Source organism: Lygodium microphyllum, chromosome 1 (assembly GCF_053477565.2).
Source record: "Lygodium microphyllum isolate KBCC chromosome 1, Lygodium_microphyllum_v1.1.10, whole genome shotgun sequence".
Classification (NCBI taxonomy): Eukaryota; Viridiplantae; Streptophyta; class Polypodiopsida; order Schizaeales; family Lygodiaceae; genus Lygodium; species Lygodium microphyllum.
In genome coordinates this window covers 117,873,515-117,889,570 of record NC_141135.1, presented here as the reverse complement: position 1 = coordinate 117,889,570, position 16,056 = coordinate 117,873,515, and the positions used below count along the sequence as shown (strand labels likewise).

Below are 16,056 nucleotides of genomic sequence, written 5' to 3'. Positions count from 1 at the left end.
TAGTAGATGCAGTCGCAGGTCTCGCTTTGCTTCAGAGTCACGTAGTCAAGGAGGAGGCAGCTCCTGTTGTGGGGATACAAATGCAGTCTCTCCCACTTGCACTGCCACTAGGGTGTCGACACCATCTTTCACTGGCGGTGGCAAGCAGATGTCTACTACTCCCACTCCTTCACGCACCCCACCGATCACTCCTAGGGCCGACAAGAAGTACACGAAACCCACTCCTCCAGGAATGTATTTTTGCATCCTTTTTCGCAATAGCACTTATCAATTCAAGTTGTGTTTGACACATTTGTATTAATGTCATGAAAGTACCCGTTTGCAAAATCTTGCAAGTTACTCGTATCTCATAGATAAGGCCACTGGCCATTTATACATGAATGATGAGGGAAAAGCTGTCATCTCTAGGATTCATGAGTTGTGCCAACACGTATTTCGACACAACATTACAAACAAGTGAAAGGAGATCCGAGACGCCAACAACAAGGAGTACATAATCGATACATTGTATCAAGAGTTCTCTCAGCCCTCTAGCAATGATAGATTTTCGAGAGGGTGGATGATGATGCGTATGCGTGACTATCAGTCGCATAGGCGGTCTGATACACACGAAGTAGTCAAGCAGGTCAAATCGAAGCCGAAGTGGCTGGATACAGAGGACTGGAGTAATCTCCAGGATGGGGTGACATCCACTCCAGACAAGTGGAAGCAGCAAAAGGACGCAGCAAAGGCGCGCTTGGACGCAGGATCGATGCATCACCTTGGTAGCGGTGGCCACGCAACATTCCTAACAGATTTCGTAAGTATTAATAGGGTAGAGTACTCTAATTTAATGACATCCATGTTGATGTATGTATTTCGAACATAAATCTCAAGTACGTTGTTTTTCAATGTTTGTGTGCCACAGCAAGGTTTTATGAATCGCGACCCGACTGCACTAGAGGTGACATACGGGGAGAAGCATGGCTTGAGTGCCCTGATCGAGAAGCTCTATGCTTGCGGAGGATCAGTAAGTAGTAATAAATATCATTCCTAATTTGAAAAATCTGTCATTATATATCAGTTTGTATTTGGTACTCACAATTATATATGTATTTGTTGTTGCAGGCTCCCTTCCGTATGCCACTACAGCAAGAGGAGTTTTCTGATGCGGATGAGTCGTAGAGAGCAGATTAGGCTACATAGGATTACTCCCCATCTTGTATTATGTAAGACCTTATGGCCTCTATCCTCTATATGTAATAGCTAAGTGTATATGATTCGGACTTCTATGTTGTAGCATGACTCCATATACACATCTCCATGTTTTTCACCACATATTGATGTACATGTGTATACATATTTGCTTTGTCGTAGTAGCACTTCTCAATTTAAATTATGTTATTTTCTTTATCAATACAGTGCACATTTGTGTTAATTAATGTCATGAAAATACTCGTTTGCAAAGTTTTGTCATTATTTGGGATCGATTGTCTAACTTCTTTGACAGTAGGAATTGTCTCTTAGCCGTATGTGGCTCTAACAATGGCAGGGCTGCATCTGCAGCTTTGCCACAATTTTTTTTTTCTGCAACCGTCGGTATTAGTGTCGCAAAATAATTCTGCAATCGTCGGTATTAGCATCGGAAATTCCTTTGTAACTGTCGCTATTTTTGTCGCTAATTTCTTCGATATTAGCATCGCTATATTAGCAATGCTAATACCGACAAAATTAGCGACGAAAATAGCGAGGCAAATAGCGACGGTTTTGTAGCGACGCTAATAGTGACGATGGGGATATTTTTCATATATAAAGAAAACATCGTTATAGCATGTATATGTTGTAGTGATAGTTGAGCACTTATGGTAACTTGCAACTATCTTGTGCTCCTTGGGTTGTGTCTACTAAAGAAGAGCGCATTGTGAAGTAAATTATCAAGTCTATCCACACCCCATGACGAGTATGAAGCATTCTCTCTTATCCACTTTTTCTAAAGACGACCAACTATTAAGGGTGAAATTCAATGATTGGCATAAGATATGTCAGATTTCTATTGGCCTTGATTGTAAGTGGCCTATGTATTTTGCTATTTAGTGTCTAGTCAGTGTTCGTAATGCTTCTTCATTTGTGGTAGTTTGTACTACCGATCGTGATCATAGGATGCCTCACTTCAAATATATATGGGGCGATTTACCGGTTGTCGAATCTAGTGCAATGGATCTCACAAAAGGAGATCAATACATCCTCTATTGAACCCACAAGGTAGGAAGCAATGGAGACATTTTGTCTCTTTGAGAAGCACTTTCCTACCATCATGCTCACGATACAAACCCAACTCATGGTGCATCTTGTAGATATAGTGAAGATTTCGGGACCCACCCATACGCGATGGATGTTCTTCTTGGAGCACTTCATGAAAACCCTAAAAAGGATTTGTGTGACAATGAGGTCAGTCAAAAGGTAGCATGGCTAAAGGTTGACTAGTATCAGCGGCATTAGTGTATATTTCACAGTGGCTACTAACGGTGGATTCAGACAACAGTATGCTATGGTCGCTAAAGGAGAATGATAGACTAACCGGAGATGTGGTGGTTGAAAATGGGGTAGAAAAAAGAATGGTTGTTGCAATGGAGGAGACAATGAATCATTTTTGTATGTTGCATCATGCATCCATGGAGACATGGCTGGCTAGGTACAAGCAAGCCAAGAAAGATTTAGAAGAATTGCGATTGGAATTGTAACACAATACATACCATCAATCAATTCGATATTTGAAGAAGTACTCTAGAATATGCATTTTAAGTAGTATCATTTTTTTGAAATTTATATCACCGTGCTTTACTTAAATCTTTATGTTAATTATGCTAACATTATTTTCTATCTATGTAGATTACCTTTGATGATATTTGGAGAGTAGGACGAGTCGAGGGATGAGTGACGAGAAGTTGTAGAAGATATTCACACATACGTCTCTAGATCAAATGGCCCAATTTAGAGATATGCTAGACTAAGAGCTCTTTGGACACCATCGGGCTGCTGTGCCATGATATTTACTTTGGCATGCTCAGATGCTTCTAATTTTAGTAGAGAATATCAATGCTTGAGACTAGCTCAGACGGAGGGAGTGGTTCTAGGGGGTGCTGCAGAGATGTGGATGTTGTGAGCCTGCGGTCGCCTTTAGATAGGGATGCTACTCCTTGCTCTCATACATGTTCTAGAGAGGGTGGCTCAGGTTTGTGTTGTGGAGGCACTGATGTAGTGTCTCTGTCTCGTCGTTCTGGTGGGGACATGTCACCTGTAGGATTTCTCACACTTGTGGGGGCATCTACTCCAATGACTCCAAGTTTGTAGTGTCTCCGTCTCGTCGTTCTGGTGGAGACATGTTACCTGTAGGATTTCTCATACTTGTGGGGACATCTACTCCAATGACTCCAACTTTGCTCAGCTGTCCGCAAGTGGCACCCCCATGGGTGCTACTTCGAGAGATACTATCCCCATGGGTACATGAGATGTACAGAGGTCTCCTCGCTATGCCCAAGAGTGTGGTCATAGGTGGGAGAGAACACACCTTAGATGTACCACAAAGGGGTATAGATATCTCGTAGATGATAGGATAGGTGCTATGATCCTGAATGATGAGGGGAGGAGGGTAATGTCTTGCATGAGAGAGTTGTACCAACAAGTTTTTTCGCACAACGTCTTAGACCATTGGAAAAATATACCCAAGGGGAGAAATGACTATATAGTAGCATCCTTGCACGAGGAGTTTCTGGTACCTAATATGGTAGAGATGTTTTCCACTGGGTGGATGATGAAGTGTATATGTGCATACATGTCACATAGACAATCGCACCCTCGCAGAGCACTCAAGAGTGGTGCCTCAGAGCTCGAGTGGCTAGATGCAAATGATTATGCAGGACATTGGTGATAGCAGTAAGAGGGAACGAGGGCACAATCACTACAGGGGAATGGGACAATAGTGACGGCCATTTGCGATGCAAAAAAGTGGCATTTTTATTAGCGTGGCTATTTGCATCGCTATATGCCTTGCTATTAGTGTTGCTAATTCTACTAGCAATGCAAATAGCGATGCTCATAGAGACGCAAATAGGGACACATATAGAGATGCTTATAGTGACATGAATAGCGATGCCAGTCTGAGAAAAAAGTTTCGAAAACTCAAGTGTGACATTTATCGAGAAAATATTTGTGAGAAAGAATGAAAGAGAGCGAGAAAGCTTAAAGATTTGAGAGGGAGAGAGAGACAGAGGCAGCTCATCACCACCATCACCGTTGCCACTGCTATACATGAAGAAGAAAGAGAAGTGTGCAAGGAAGAAGGGAGAGAAGGTGCGAAGAGAAGGTACAAAGGGTTTCATACTCAGGCCTTTGAGGTAAGTGCATTGCCTCTTCTTACTTTATTTTTGTATTCTTTTCTTTTCTTTTTCTTTTTTTCTTTGCAAAGAGATGCATGGAAAGAGAGGGAGGGAGAAGAAGGAAGGGAGAGAAAGAGAGAAAGAGGAAGAGAGAAATGAGAGATGAAGGGAGGGAGAGAGGAAGATGAGTGAGAGAAACAATGAGACAGAAAGAGGAGGGAGAAACAAAGAGAGGAAACAAATAAAGGAAAATAGAGAGAGAAAGAGAGGAGAAGAGAAATAGAGAGAGGGAGAGGAAAGGACGAGAGGAGGAGTAGGTAGAAAAGAAGGGTGAGGTAAAAAGAGGAAGGAGAGTGAAAAATAGAGAGAGAGAGAGGGAGAAAGAGAGATAGAGAAAAAAATATATAGAGCGAGAGAGAGAGAGAGGAATAGGAAAACAATGAGAGAATGAGAGAGAGGTTAAGAATGAAAAGTAAAGGGAGAGGGGGGAGAAAGAGATAAAGAGAGGTAGGGTGACATTTCCTTCAATATCTTTGTTTTTTAAGCTTTTTATTTTCTATATATGATTGTCTTTGCAATTAGATGCATTGAGTGAGAGTGCAAAGGGAAGGAGAGAGAGAAATAGAGAGAACAAGGGACATAAAGGAAGAGAGTCTTGTGGAGAAATAAAAAAGGGAAGAGATCGCGCCGCCAATTAAAAGGCAATGGGATGTTTTCTTTCTGAAAGTAAACATGCCTAGATTATTTTTAATTGACTATCTCCTATTGATTGGGCTTTATAAAAAAGTGTTGAAATGCGAGCATGGCATTTTACAGGTTTGTAAACAAGTGAGAGAGAGAGAGAGAGAGAGAGAGAGAGAGAGAGGCCACCACCACCACCACCATTGCCATCCACGAAGAGGGAGGAGACAAGTGTAAAGGAAAAGGAAGAAACTTGAGGAAGGAGAAGAAAAATGAGAGAAGTATGAAGGGATTCTTCTTCAAGCTTTGAGGTAAGTGCATTATCTTTTCTCTCTTTGTTTTTCTCTTTTCTTTACTTCTCTCTTTCTTTTTGTTGATGAAGAGATGTATGGAGACAAGAAGTGAGAGAGATCAACGCAAGAAGGGAGATGTAGAGAGAGAAAGAGAGAGGGCACTACCATTGCTAATCCACCACAAAAAGAGAGGAAAAAACTGCAAAGAAGAAGGAGGGAACCCGTAAAGGAGAAGAAGAAGAAGAAGGAGAGAAACACGAAAGGATTCTTCTTCAAGCTTTGAGGTAAGTGCATTCTCTCTTCTCTCTTTGTTTTTCTCTTTTTTTTACTTTTTTCTTTATTTTTGTTGATGAAGTGATGTATAGAGAGAAGAATAGAGAGAGATCAATGCAAGGAAGATTGAGAGAGAGAGAGAGAGAGAGAGTGTGTGTGTATATGTGTGTGTACCGCTAATCCCTCAAAAATTTCTTAGACACTTTCCACTTATCCTCCACACATAAATCACATATTTCATACGTCCAGCATGGCGAGCTTGACAGTGTGGCATGCGTAGAATAGATCCACAGATAGAGTTCAATGAATATCAACCGATTCACATGCATTGAGCCACATTGACTCTACCTTTCTAGGCTTTTCTCGAGAGCCAAGGAATCTTCGGCTCGATCTTGCTATGGATGGCGTGAACCCATTTGGTCTAAACTTAAATGCTTACAATGTGTGGCCTATAGTCCTTGTCAACTACAATATCTGTCCATTGCTTTCTATGAAGAAATGACACCTCATCCTTAGCTTGCTCATTCTTGGCCGCTACAAAGTCAAAAATATGGACGTCTATCTTCGTCCATAAGTCGATGAGCTTAAGATTTTGTAGGAGGAGGGGGTCATCGTGGAAGATATGAGCAAGTGCAATATTCTAGGGTCCGCCAATATTTGAGCCATTCTCATGTGAACCATGCATGACTTTCTGGGATTCAGGGAGTGCTCAGGTAAGTAGGCTTCCATTCTCATTGGTTTTATCTATTATATCTCGTTCAAGTTTGTATTCATTGGATAGAGGTGTTGGGATAGGTCTAGTTATCTTAAGTTATCATGCATGTCCATTGTGTGGGCCATAGTTAGACTGTCGAAGGTCATGAACCATGAAGAATATGGTATATCAAGGACACATCGTTTTCTTGCCTAACTGTAGGAGACGATTATTATGGGACCACATCATAGGAAAGAGAGAAACTGTAGGGGCACAAATGGATTTGAGAAGGAGATAGGCAAGATGGAGACGCTTTGGCTGCAGTCGAGTATTCATAGTTGCTTGCAGCTACCTCGTGCTCCTTGGGTTTTATCCACTAAAGAAGAGTACATTATCCACTAAAGAAAAGCACGTTTTCTCAAGATAACCAATTATCAGTACTAAAATTCCATGATTGGTGTAAGATAAATCAGGTTTGTACTACAAATGGATTGTAACTGGCCTGTGTATTTTGTTATTTGGAGTGTAGTCGTTGTTCGTAATGCTTCTTCATTTGTGGTAGTTTGTACTACCGAACGCGATCGTAGGATGCCTTATTTAAAAAATACACAAGATGATTTACAGGTTGTTAACTTTAGTGCAATGGATCTCACAGAAGGAGATTAAGGCGTCCTCTATTGAATCCACAAGGCGGGGAGTAGTGGAGACGATCTGTCTCTTTGAGAAATACTTACCCACCAACATGCTCATAATACAAATTCACTTCTTGTGAACCTTGTAGATGAAGTGAAGATTACTGGACCTGTCCATACGCAATGGATGTTCTTCTTGGAGCGCTTCATGAAAACCCTAAGAGGCTTTGTGCGACAATGAGCTCGGCCAGAAGGTAGCATGGCTCTTCCACTTATCTTTCTTGTCCGTAATTACTAATTTTAATTAAAATACATTATTGTATGGTGGACTGATGTGTAGTTTGTTCTCTTTTTGCAGAGTCCGTTCGATCCTCCTTTGTGGAGGGATGAGCTTTTAGATGGCGAGGATCTATAGCTCGCCCTTGGATCCATGCATTGCACATACTCTTGTTTTTTGATCATGTGATTTATGTATGCATTTTCTATGCACTATGTTATTATCATCTTTTGTATCTTGCCATGATTGTACTATCACTTTCATTATGCGATCTTGTATTTATTTTATGTATCACTCTTATGGATTTAAGTACACTTTGCCTTCATTCAGACGAGCATTGTACACATTATTGAAACTCTTTTGTATGGCCCAAATAAAGCACATAGCTATATTTATGCTACCTTGCTACTAATTTTTTTCCCTATTATCATCGCTATTAACGTCGCAAATTTACTGCAAGTATCGTTATTAGCATCGCAAATTTACTGCACACGTCGCTATTACTATTTTATGGCATCACTAATATCGACATTTTTTGTGATGACAAGGGCAAATTTCTTTATGAACATTTACATCGCTTTGAACGTCGGTATAAGGCCTATATCTTGTAGTGAATTGGAGGTAGGGGTCATGCATCATCTAGGGAGTGGTAGCCACAAGGCTTATTTGGAGGACTTTGTAAGTTTTTCTTTTGTTCTTCTGACTTTCTTTATTTGCAATATCACTTGTACTGACAATCCTGTTTCTAACATTTTTATTATGTTTTCTTTACAGCACTCTAGTACAAACCCCAATCCCACCAGCTTGGAGACTCGATATGTAGAGAGACACGGTCTCATTGTATTGATCGATGGAATGTATGTACAGGATGGCCCGATAAGTCAATCATCTTTCTTATCTGTAGTTAATTTCCTTTAAATGTATTATGTATGGTGGATTGATGTGTAGTCATTCATTTTTGCACAGTGTGTTCGATGCTCCTTTGCATCAGGATGAGCTTTCTAATGCTGAGGATCTGTAGCTCGCGCTTGGATTCATAGAGCGCACACCCTCTTTCTTTTTGGTCATGTGATCTGTGCAAGCATCTTCCATGTACTATTTCTTAGACGTACTTATCATCCTTTGTATCTTGCCATATTTCCATGAGTTTTCGTCAGCTAACTTGTACTTATTCTATATATCAGTCTTGTGGGTTCAAGTACATTTTGTGCTCATCTTGACGACCATTGCATACCTGCCACACATATTTTTTTTCTCTATGACCATCACTATTAGCATCACAAAGTTATTGCATGTGTCCTTATTGGCATTGGAATATATGTCACAAACCATCACTTAATGTGTCACTTTTTGCATCACAAAAGTGATAAAAATAGTGATAGCTTTGTAGAGACGCTAATATCAATGTGTTTAGCAATGATGGGGATAATTTTTTTAAAGAATGTTTATATCACTTTGAGCATTGGTATAAGGCTTGTATCTTGTAGTATATAACATAAATGAGCTTCTTTTTATATGTCTGTCTGTCTCTCCACCCCATCCCTCCCTCTCTTTGTTTTGTGCCACTCCCCGCATGGTGAAAGTGTTATAAACGCAGATATGATGAAGAACGTTCTCGAGCTTATATTGTTCAACAAACTACAATTGATGATGATCATGCTCATCAGGAGCTCAATTTCGTCCATTATGATATCTCTCCAGAAAAGGTACTTCATGTTCATGATGGTTCTCTATTCATCGTTGATTCAGGTGCCACTGGAAACATGACATACCAATCGTAGTGGCTTCACAATTATCATTCTCTTCTTGTCAAGAAGTTTGTTTACCTTGCGGATGATACGACTTGTCAAGTCAAAGGAGTGGGTGATTTATATCAGGGGACTGTTTCACCCACTAGAATATTAAGAGGAGCTCTTCATGTTCCAGATTTGCAAAGAAATCTTCTTTATGTTGCTCGTCTAGTTGATCTTGGTTTGTTTGTTGGCTTTGATCATAATCAATATCGTATAGAGAAAGATGAGCATACTATAGCAGTGGCTCCTCGACATGGTAATCTATTTGAGCTATCATTGAATGATACAGTTGCAAATGTTGTTACTGCCCCTGGAGATGCAGATTGCAAATTATGGCATCAACGATTTGCACACTCCGATTTTGCCAAAATTCTTGATCTTCATCGTCATGGTCTTGTGCAAGGTATGGATCTTAAATCTCATCCACGTATGGGAATATGTGAGTACTGTACACTTGGAAAACACCATCGTTCGCCTTTCCACACTTCTACTTCATCACATTCCTGTGCTCTCTTGGATTTGGTTCATACCGATATTTGCGGTCCTTTTCCTGTCTCAAAGTCTCAATATCGATATTTTATAACTTTCATTGATGATTTCTCATGGTACACACATGTCTATCTTCTTCGACATAAGTCTGAGGCTTTATCTATATTTAAACAATACAAGATAAGTGTGGAGCTTCAAACTGGATTCTCTATAAAGACGCTTCGCAGTGACAACGGCGGTGAATATATATCCAATCTATTTGCTGACTTCTGTAAGAATCAAGGGAAGACACCTTCAATCTCTCACTTTCACACATTTGGCTGCATTGCTTATATTCATGTGCCCAAGGACACTCGACATAAGTTGGCGACATAAGTTGGATCCTCCAGGTTTGAAGGTTATTTTTCTTGGTTATTCAGATCATTCCAAAGGTTACAAATTTTATAATCATTATTTTCAAAAGGTTATCATTAGTCGTGATGCTATATTTGATGAGAAGACTATGGGTGGCACATGGTCGTCAGATGTTTCAGATGATACACAATCTTTGCTTAGTGCATTTCCTTACTTGCTTTGTGATTCTACTGATTCTGATGATCATAAACCTCCTTCACCTCCAAAGAAGATTGATGAAAATTTGGAGATCTATGTTGATCTTCTTATTGAGATAGAGCATGGATTCTATTCTATTGAATATGATGTCTTTGATGATGCTATGTCTGTCCAAGAGGATCCAATATCGTATATGGAAGCTATCAATTCGTCTCAAAGGGATCAATGGCAAGAAGCTATGCAAGCTGAGTACGATTCTTTAATCTCCAAAGGTACATGGATTCTTACTGATCCCCCCAAATCATGTTCCTATCAAATATAAATGGGTTTATAAAACCAAGACCAAAGCTGATGGCTCGTTTGATAAGTTCAAAGCACGACTTGTTGCAAAAGGTTACTCACAGATTGTAGGAGTAGATTATCAAGAAACATTTTTTCCCGTTGTGCTCTCCACAACTGTTCGTATGATTTTGGCTTTTGCAACACTATTTGATCTAGAAATTCACCAAATGGATGTTAAAACGGCTTTTCTCAATGGAGATCTTGAAGAAGAAATCTATATGGAGCAACCTGAAGGTTTTATGATTGCAGGATAAGAGCATCTTGTATGTCAGCTTCATCGTGCATTATATGGATTGAAGCAAGCCTCTCATTCTTGGTATATTAAGATTGATCAGTTCCTCACATCTAAAGGTTTTGTTGCATGTTTTGCTGATCCAAATCTTTACATCAAAAGGGAGGACAAATATTTTATTATTCTTGCTCTATATGTTGATGATACTATTCTTGTGTCAAATAATATTGCTTTCTTGAATGCTATGAAGAAGCTTTTATCGACTACATTTGAAATGGTGGATCTTGGTGAGACACATTCTTGTTTGGGTATTCAAGTTCAACGACACCGACAACAAGGCATTCTTCTTCTTCGCCAGACAAAGTTTATTAATGATATTGTTAAGAAGTTTGGGTTGACAAATGCGCACTCTACTAACACTCCCATTCTTTCAAGCTCTACCAAGGGTACATCTACAATACGCAATGAAGAATCAGCCATTCATAAACCTTTTGCTAATCTTGTTGGTTGTCTTCAATTTATTGGTTTAAACACAAGACCATATATTTTATTTGCAGCTAACATTTTGGGACAGTATCTTTCTTTCCCTTCCACTATTCATTGGAGTGCTGCAAAACGTATTCTTAAGTACCTCAAGGGTACTAAGGAATTTAGTCTTATTTATCGTCGTCGAGAGGATTCTTCTTTATCTTCTTCAACTTCTCTTGACCTTATTGGATATAAAGACACTGATTGGGCAAGTTCACACTTATCCATGTGATCTACAAGTGGGAATTGTTTCTTTGTAAATGGATGTTTGGTTTCTTGGTCCAGCAAGAAACAACGATGTGTTGCGGTTTCTACAACTGAAGCCGAATATGTTGCTGCATCATTAGCAGCTCGCGAGCTAGTTTGCCTTCGACAACTACTTGCAGATTTGGGACATCCTTCATCATCTAGTACACCTCTTCGATGTGATAACCAAAGTGCTATTAGTCTTACCAAAGAATATATACAACATAGTAAATGAAAGCATATTGCTATTTATTATCATTATGTTCGACATGAAGTTAAGAAAGGTTCCATTATGGTGGAGCATTGTCCCAGTGATCAAATGGTTGCAGACATCTTCACAAAAGCTCTTAGTGAAGCTGCCTTTAGCTCATTAAGACATGAACTTGGTATTGCTCCAAGTTCTTGTGTCACTGATTGAGGCATGTATCATTGTATTCAAGAAAACTTTATAGTAAATCATTTTTGTATCGTAGGTATGTGTAGGGGCTCAGGTTTTTCCCTTGTTCTCCCCAAGGGTTTTTTCACTCGCAGCCAGAGACCTTTGTTTGAGTGGGGATGTTACAACTATATATATCATCTCTCACTTGACTTGGGTCTCACCTATATATACTAACTCTACATCAATATGAATCATTCTTTGGGAGCATGTCTTGTGTATCTCTCTCGTACTCTCTCTCTCTCTCTACAGAAAGAACTAGAACCGTGATCCTCAGGGTTTCCTTGGCAAAAATTCATTACAAAATCAAAACGAGCTCGAGTAACCCTTTTGCCCACATAATCATAGTCAAAGTTTTGAGAGCTTTGTATTAGGCAGTCGAGCTTCCAAGTCAAAAAGGCTTCCATTATGTACCTCAGGTATTGAGTCGGTTTCCATTCATAGTTCAAAAAAATCTCAAATTCATACAATGGCAGAGAGGGCAAAGGAGGCTCTCGAGGAAATGGCCTTTATTCTATTTCTAACCAGCGAAAATAGATATTTTTTGGTAAGAAATGTACTTCAAACTTAAGAGAACCAACAAAGATTGTACACTTTTAGTTTTAAAGCTAGCTAGTAGCAAAATTTGCATTCATCGCGAGGACCAGCTAGGCTTCAAGTTATTGGTTGGTGGGAGAAAATCCATCTTCTTCCTATTGGAAAAACTAAAGTGGGCCACATGCAATACCAAAGAGAGAGGCATATGATCATGGGATCCCAAGGATCCCTACAATAAGGTGGTGGGTGGAGTGAGAGTGAATGCATGCGAGAATCGAAGGATAACCCAAAGCTTTACTTTCTACGGCAGGAGTATAACCTCAATTTGTTTGTGAAGAATTGGAAGTATGCCCTTCTTTCAAGAGAGTAAATTTATCATTGTCAAGGAATAGACATCTCATCTTGTCTGGAACTTTTTTCTCAACCATACATAAATCCATCTGATTTCATAGTGTGATGTTTAGAACTTTTTTTCAATTTTGAAAAGCTTTTTTGAAATGTAAGCTAGCTCTTGTTTTTTCTCGACTCATTTGATCGATGTCATGCTTGCTTTGGCTATTTTGCCCATCAAAACAAGTCAAAAAAGTGCTCTATCTGTCAAACAACACATCTTGTTTTTTTTTAAAACATTACTTATAACATACCAAAAATTGTAGATAGTTTGAGTTTTATAATGTAGATCAATAGAAGGTACTTCAATAAACTTCAACTGTCACATGAAATAATGGGCAAATCTTGTCAAATGTAGGCCTTGGAGGAGCACAGGTTTGAGAGCATGATATTGATAGTCCCCAGTAGAATCCAGAGCATGAGGCTTGATGCATTTTTGAAAGTCCCCTATGTTTTTTCCATTGAAGTGCTCGTGAACAAGTGCCTTTCTTGTGGAAGGGCTTTTTCAAAATTTTAACCTTCGATAGACATGTATTCTAAAATTTACATTTCTAGCTAATAGAATAGTATTAGAGAAAAAAAAATTATGACATTTATATAAGCCATCTTGTTGGTTTTTCGTGTCCATTAATTTACAAAAATCTAATATCGACATGATATGATGATAGAATATTTATAACTTAGTACAACATATGAGTAATTATTTAAGCATTTAAAAATTTATAATGCTATCACCAAAAATAAAATTGCAATGCCCGATTGAAGCTAAAGCTCAATCAATTAAGATAGTCTAGAAAGGCAACAAGATAGCTTTGCAATCATCCATAGTCTCAAATGAAATAGCAATACAATCAAAGCACACCATTACTTATACTTTCTTATATCAACTTTGTTGCTACCACATTAACATTGCGATGAGCTTTTAATTCATCCCACATTGTATAGATGGCATCCCAATCAACATCTATAGGATCCTTAGCACCATTGTATGAAAGGAACATGAGTTGATTCAAGCTCTAGAGTGACAATCTATTGCGATCATTGGACTTAATATGATTCATTCTGGAGAAACCTCTCTCATAATCAATCGTGCTTGCAACAATGACCAAGCACACATGTCATAACTATCCTTCTATAACAAGGTTTGTAAAATCATACCCATCTCTATGAAGGGCAAATTTTTTTACTTTCCTTGGATAACAAGGTTTTAAAAATATTTGCCTTCTGTTGAAGGTCAAAATGCCTCTAGAAGGGCTCTCCAACCCTTAACAAGAGTCAAGGCTCCCTCATGTCCTAAGGCCCGTTTTCGATGGACACGTTTTTGTGTTATCGAGGAGCAGACAGGCACGCTGAGGTGTCGGGGTTACAATAAGGCACACGAGAGCACGTTGCGAGACGTGTTTATTCGACGGATGCTTCGGGGGACTCGAGACACAGAGAGAGAAAGAGAGAGAGGTTTCTAAAAACTCTAGAGAGCTTTTCACCCTCGAAGACGTAGTACTGGTGGGAGCGACACCTATAAATGGAGAGCGCAGGCCCGGCGCCAGAGGTAGCACACGCAAAAAACACAGGCTCACGCACAAACAACGCCCTTTATTACCTTCAATACAGCAATATTGTCTATGGCAGCCATAGTTGGGCCGTGGGGGGGCTTCGCGGGCGGTAGCCCCTTCGACGACGGTTGGAGCAACGGTGGGGTGTGCAACCTCACCATCTACTACACGTCCAACAATCTCAATGGCTTTCGAGTCATGTACGGCAACGGGACCACCGTGTTGCACGGCAGTGCCAACGGTACCGCCGCGGAGGTATGTACGTCGTAAAATTACTAGCCAAGTCATGGCGCATTGCTTTGATATTGCTATGCGTTAATACTGCGCAGTAGTACATCGACTATACGTTCGTTCACTGACGACGTGGACGTGGACGGCTTTGGATATTTTAGGTCGACTTTGGCTCCAACGGGATCGCAGCCGCTGACATCTCTCTGACCGTGGGTGAGAACAAGAGCATCTTCCATCCCGACTCCAACTACGAGGGAGTGCTAGCGATGGGCGTCTCCTCCGCACATGCACCTCAACTGAAACCCTCTGGCATGAACGGTCACGTTGTTCACCCACAAATCCTTGGCTTCTTCGACCGTCAGGGTACCCATATCGATAGCCTGGGCTTCTACATCTCCGATCCCCACTTCAACTAATTTATAAGAAGCCGGCCCGCCTCTTTGTAGAACTATGCCCTGGTGGAGGCATGCATGAATAAATAACTTCCGTTGTCGTCTTGTGAATGCTAATTTGGAATTTCTTCATTGAGAAATCCTCAATGTTTGAGCCACCGCAACGGGTAGAACATGACAGTTGTCTTTTCACAGTTCAGCGTACCAGAAACTTCTTGAGGAATTAGAGACCGGTCACACCCAAGGCCAGTGCGGGGAGTGGGACCGGACTTCCCCTCCCACCCCCCACCCCTCCCCCCCCCACACACACATTGCCCCTACTCCTCTGAGGGTTGCACTTAGTGCAAACAAGGGGAGTGGGGGCTCCTTACCCCTCTCTTCCTGCAACTTACACTTGCCAAAAACTGAGTGCTAACAATGGGTTACTAGGATTATTGCATTTCATTGGGGGATGACATGTTTGCACGGATTAGCAACAAGTCAACAGTGCACTTTTGATAGAAAACGTAGGACTGATTTTGTCATTTCTCATGACTAGTATATAGTTGGGACATGGTGCAACCCCCATGTGATACTAAGATCCCAAAAGCCCCGTTCGCCCCATTGCCCCTGGGTGTGCTAGGGCCCTTAGAATGGAACCCAAAGATCACATATACTTCAGCTTGCTTTCTCTCACTCACGCTCTCATTTGCACCGACGCACACCACGCATGCACACACATACACACATGAAGAAGTAGTAAGAACCCTTAAAAGAGATCATGTGGTCTCCTAGTCCTAAAAGTTTTACAAGTCTAATAAACTAGCGATTTACAAATGGAAAATCAAATGTCTTCTTCTTTCTCTTCTTCAGAGGAATTGGCTCATCAAGCACATCACAAATTCGAATGGTGTCAACTATAATCAATCGCTATCCTTAATTTTTTTTAAAGCAACATACCAATCAAGAAAGATCAAATGTTCACAAATTCGAATGGTGTCAACTATAATCAATGGCTATTCTTAATTTTTCTAAAAGCAACATGCCAATCAAGAAAGATCAAATGTTCATCAAAACGAGGGTTTTACATCCCAAAAGATACACCATGTCTTCTCTGGAAGAAAACCCACATCAATTCAAGATCCAAAGAT

General features: G+C 40.2%; 1 protein-coding gene across 1 annotated transcript; it reads left to right on the top strand.

Annotated features, from left to right (window-relative positions):
* Nucleotides 1-14,372: 14,372 nt before the first annotated feature.
* On the top strand, nucleotides 14,373-14,950 carry LOC148041592 (uncharacterized). Its single transcript, XM_087691263.1, has 2 exons — nucleotides 14,373-14,558; nucleotides 14,696-14,950. Exons 1-2 carry the CDS (start codon nucleotides 14,373-14,375, stop codon nucleotides 14,948-14,950), a joined length of 441 nt encoding a protein of 146 aa, XP_087547389.1.
* Nucleotides 14,951-16,056: the final 1,106 nt, after the last annotated feature.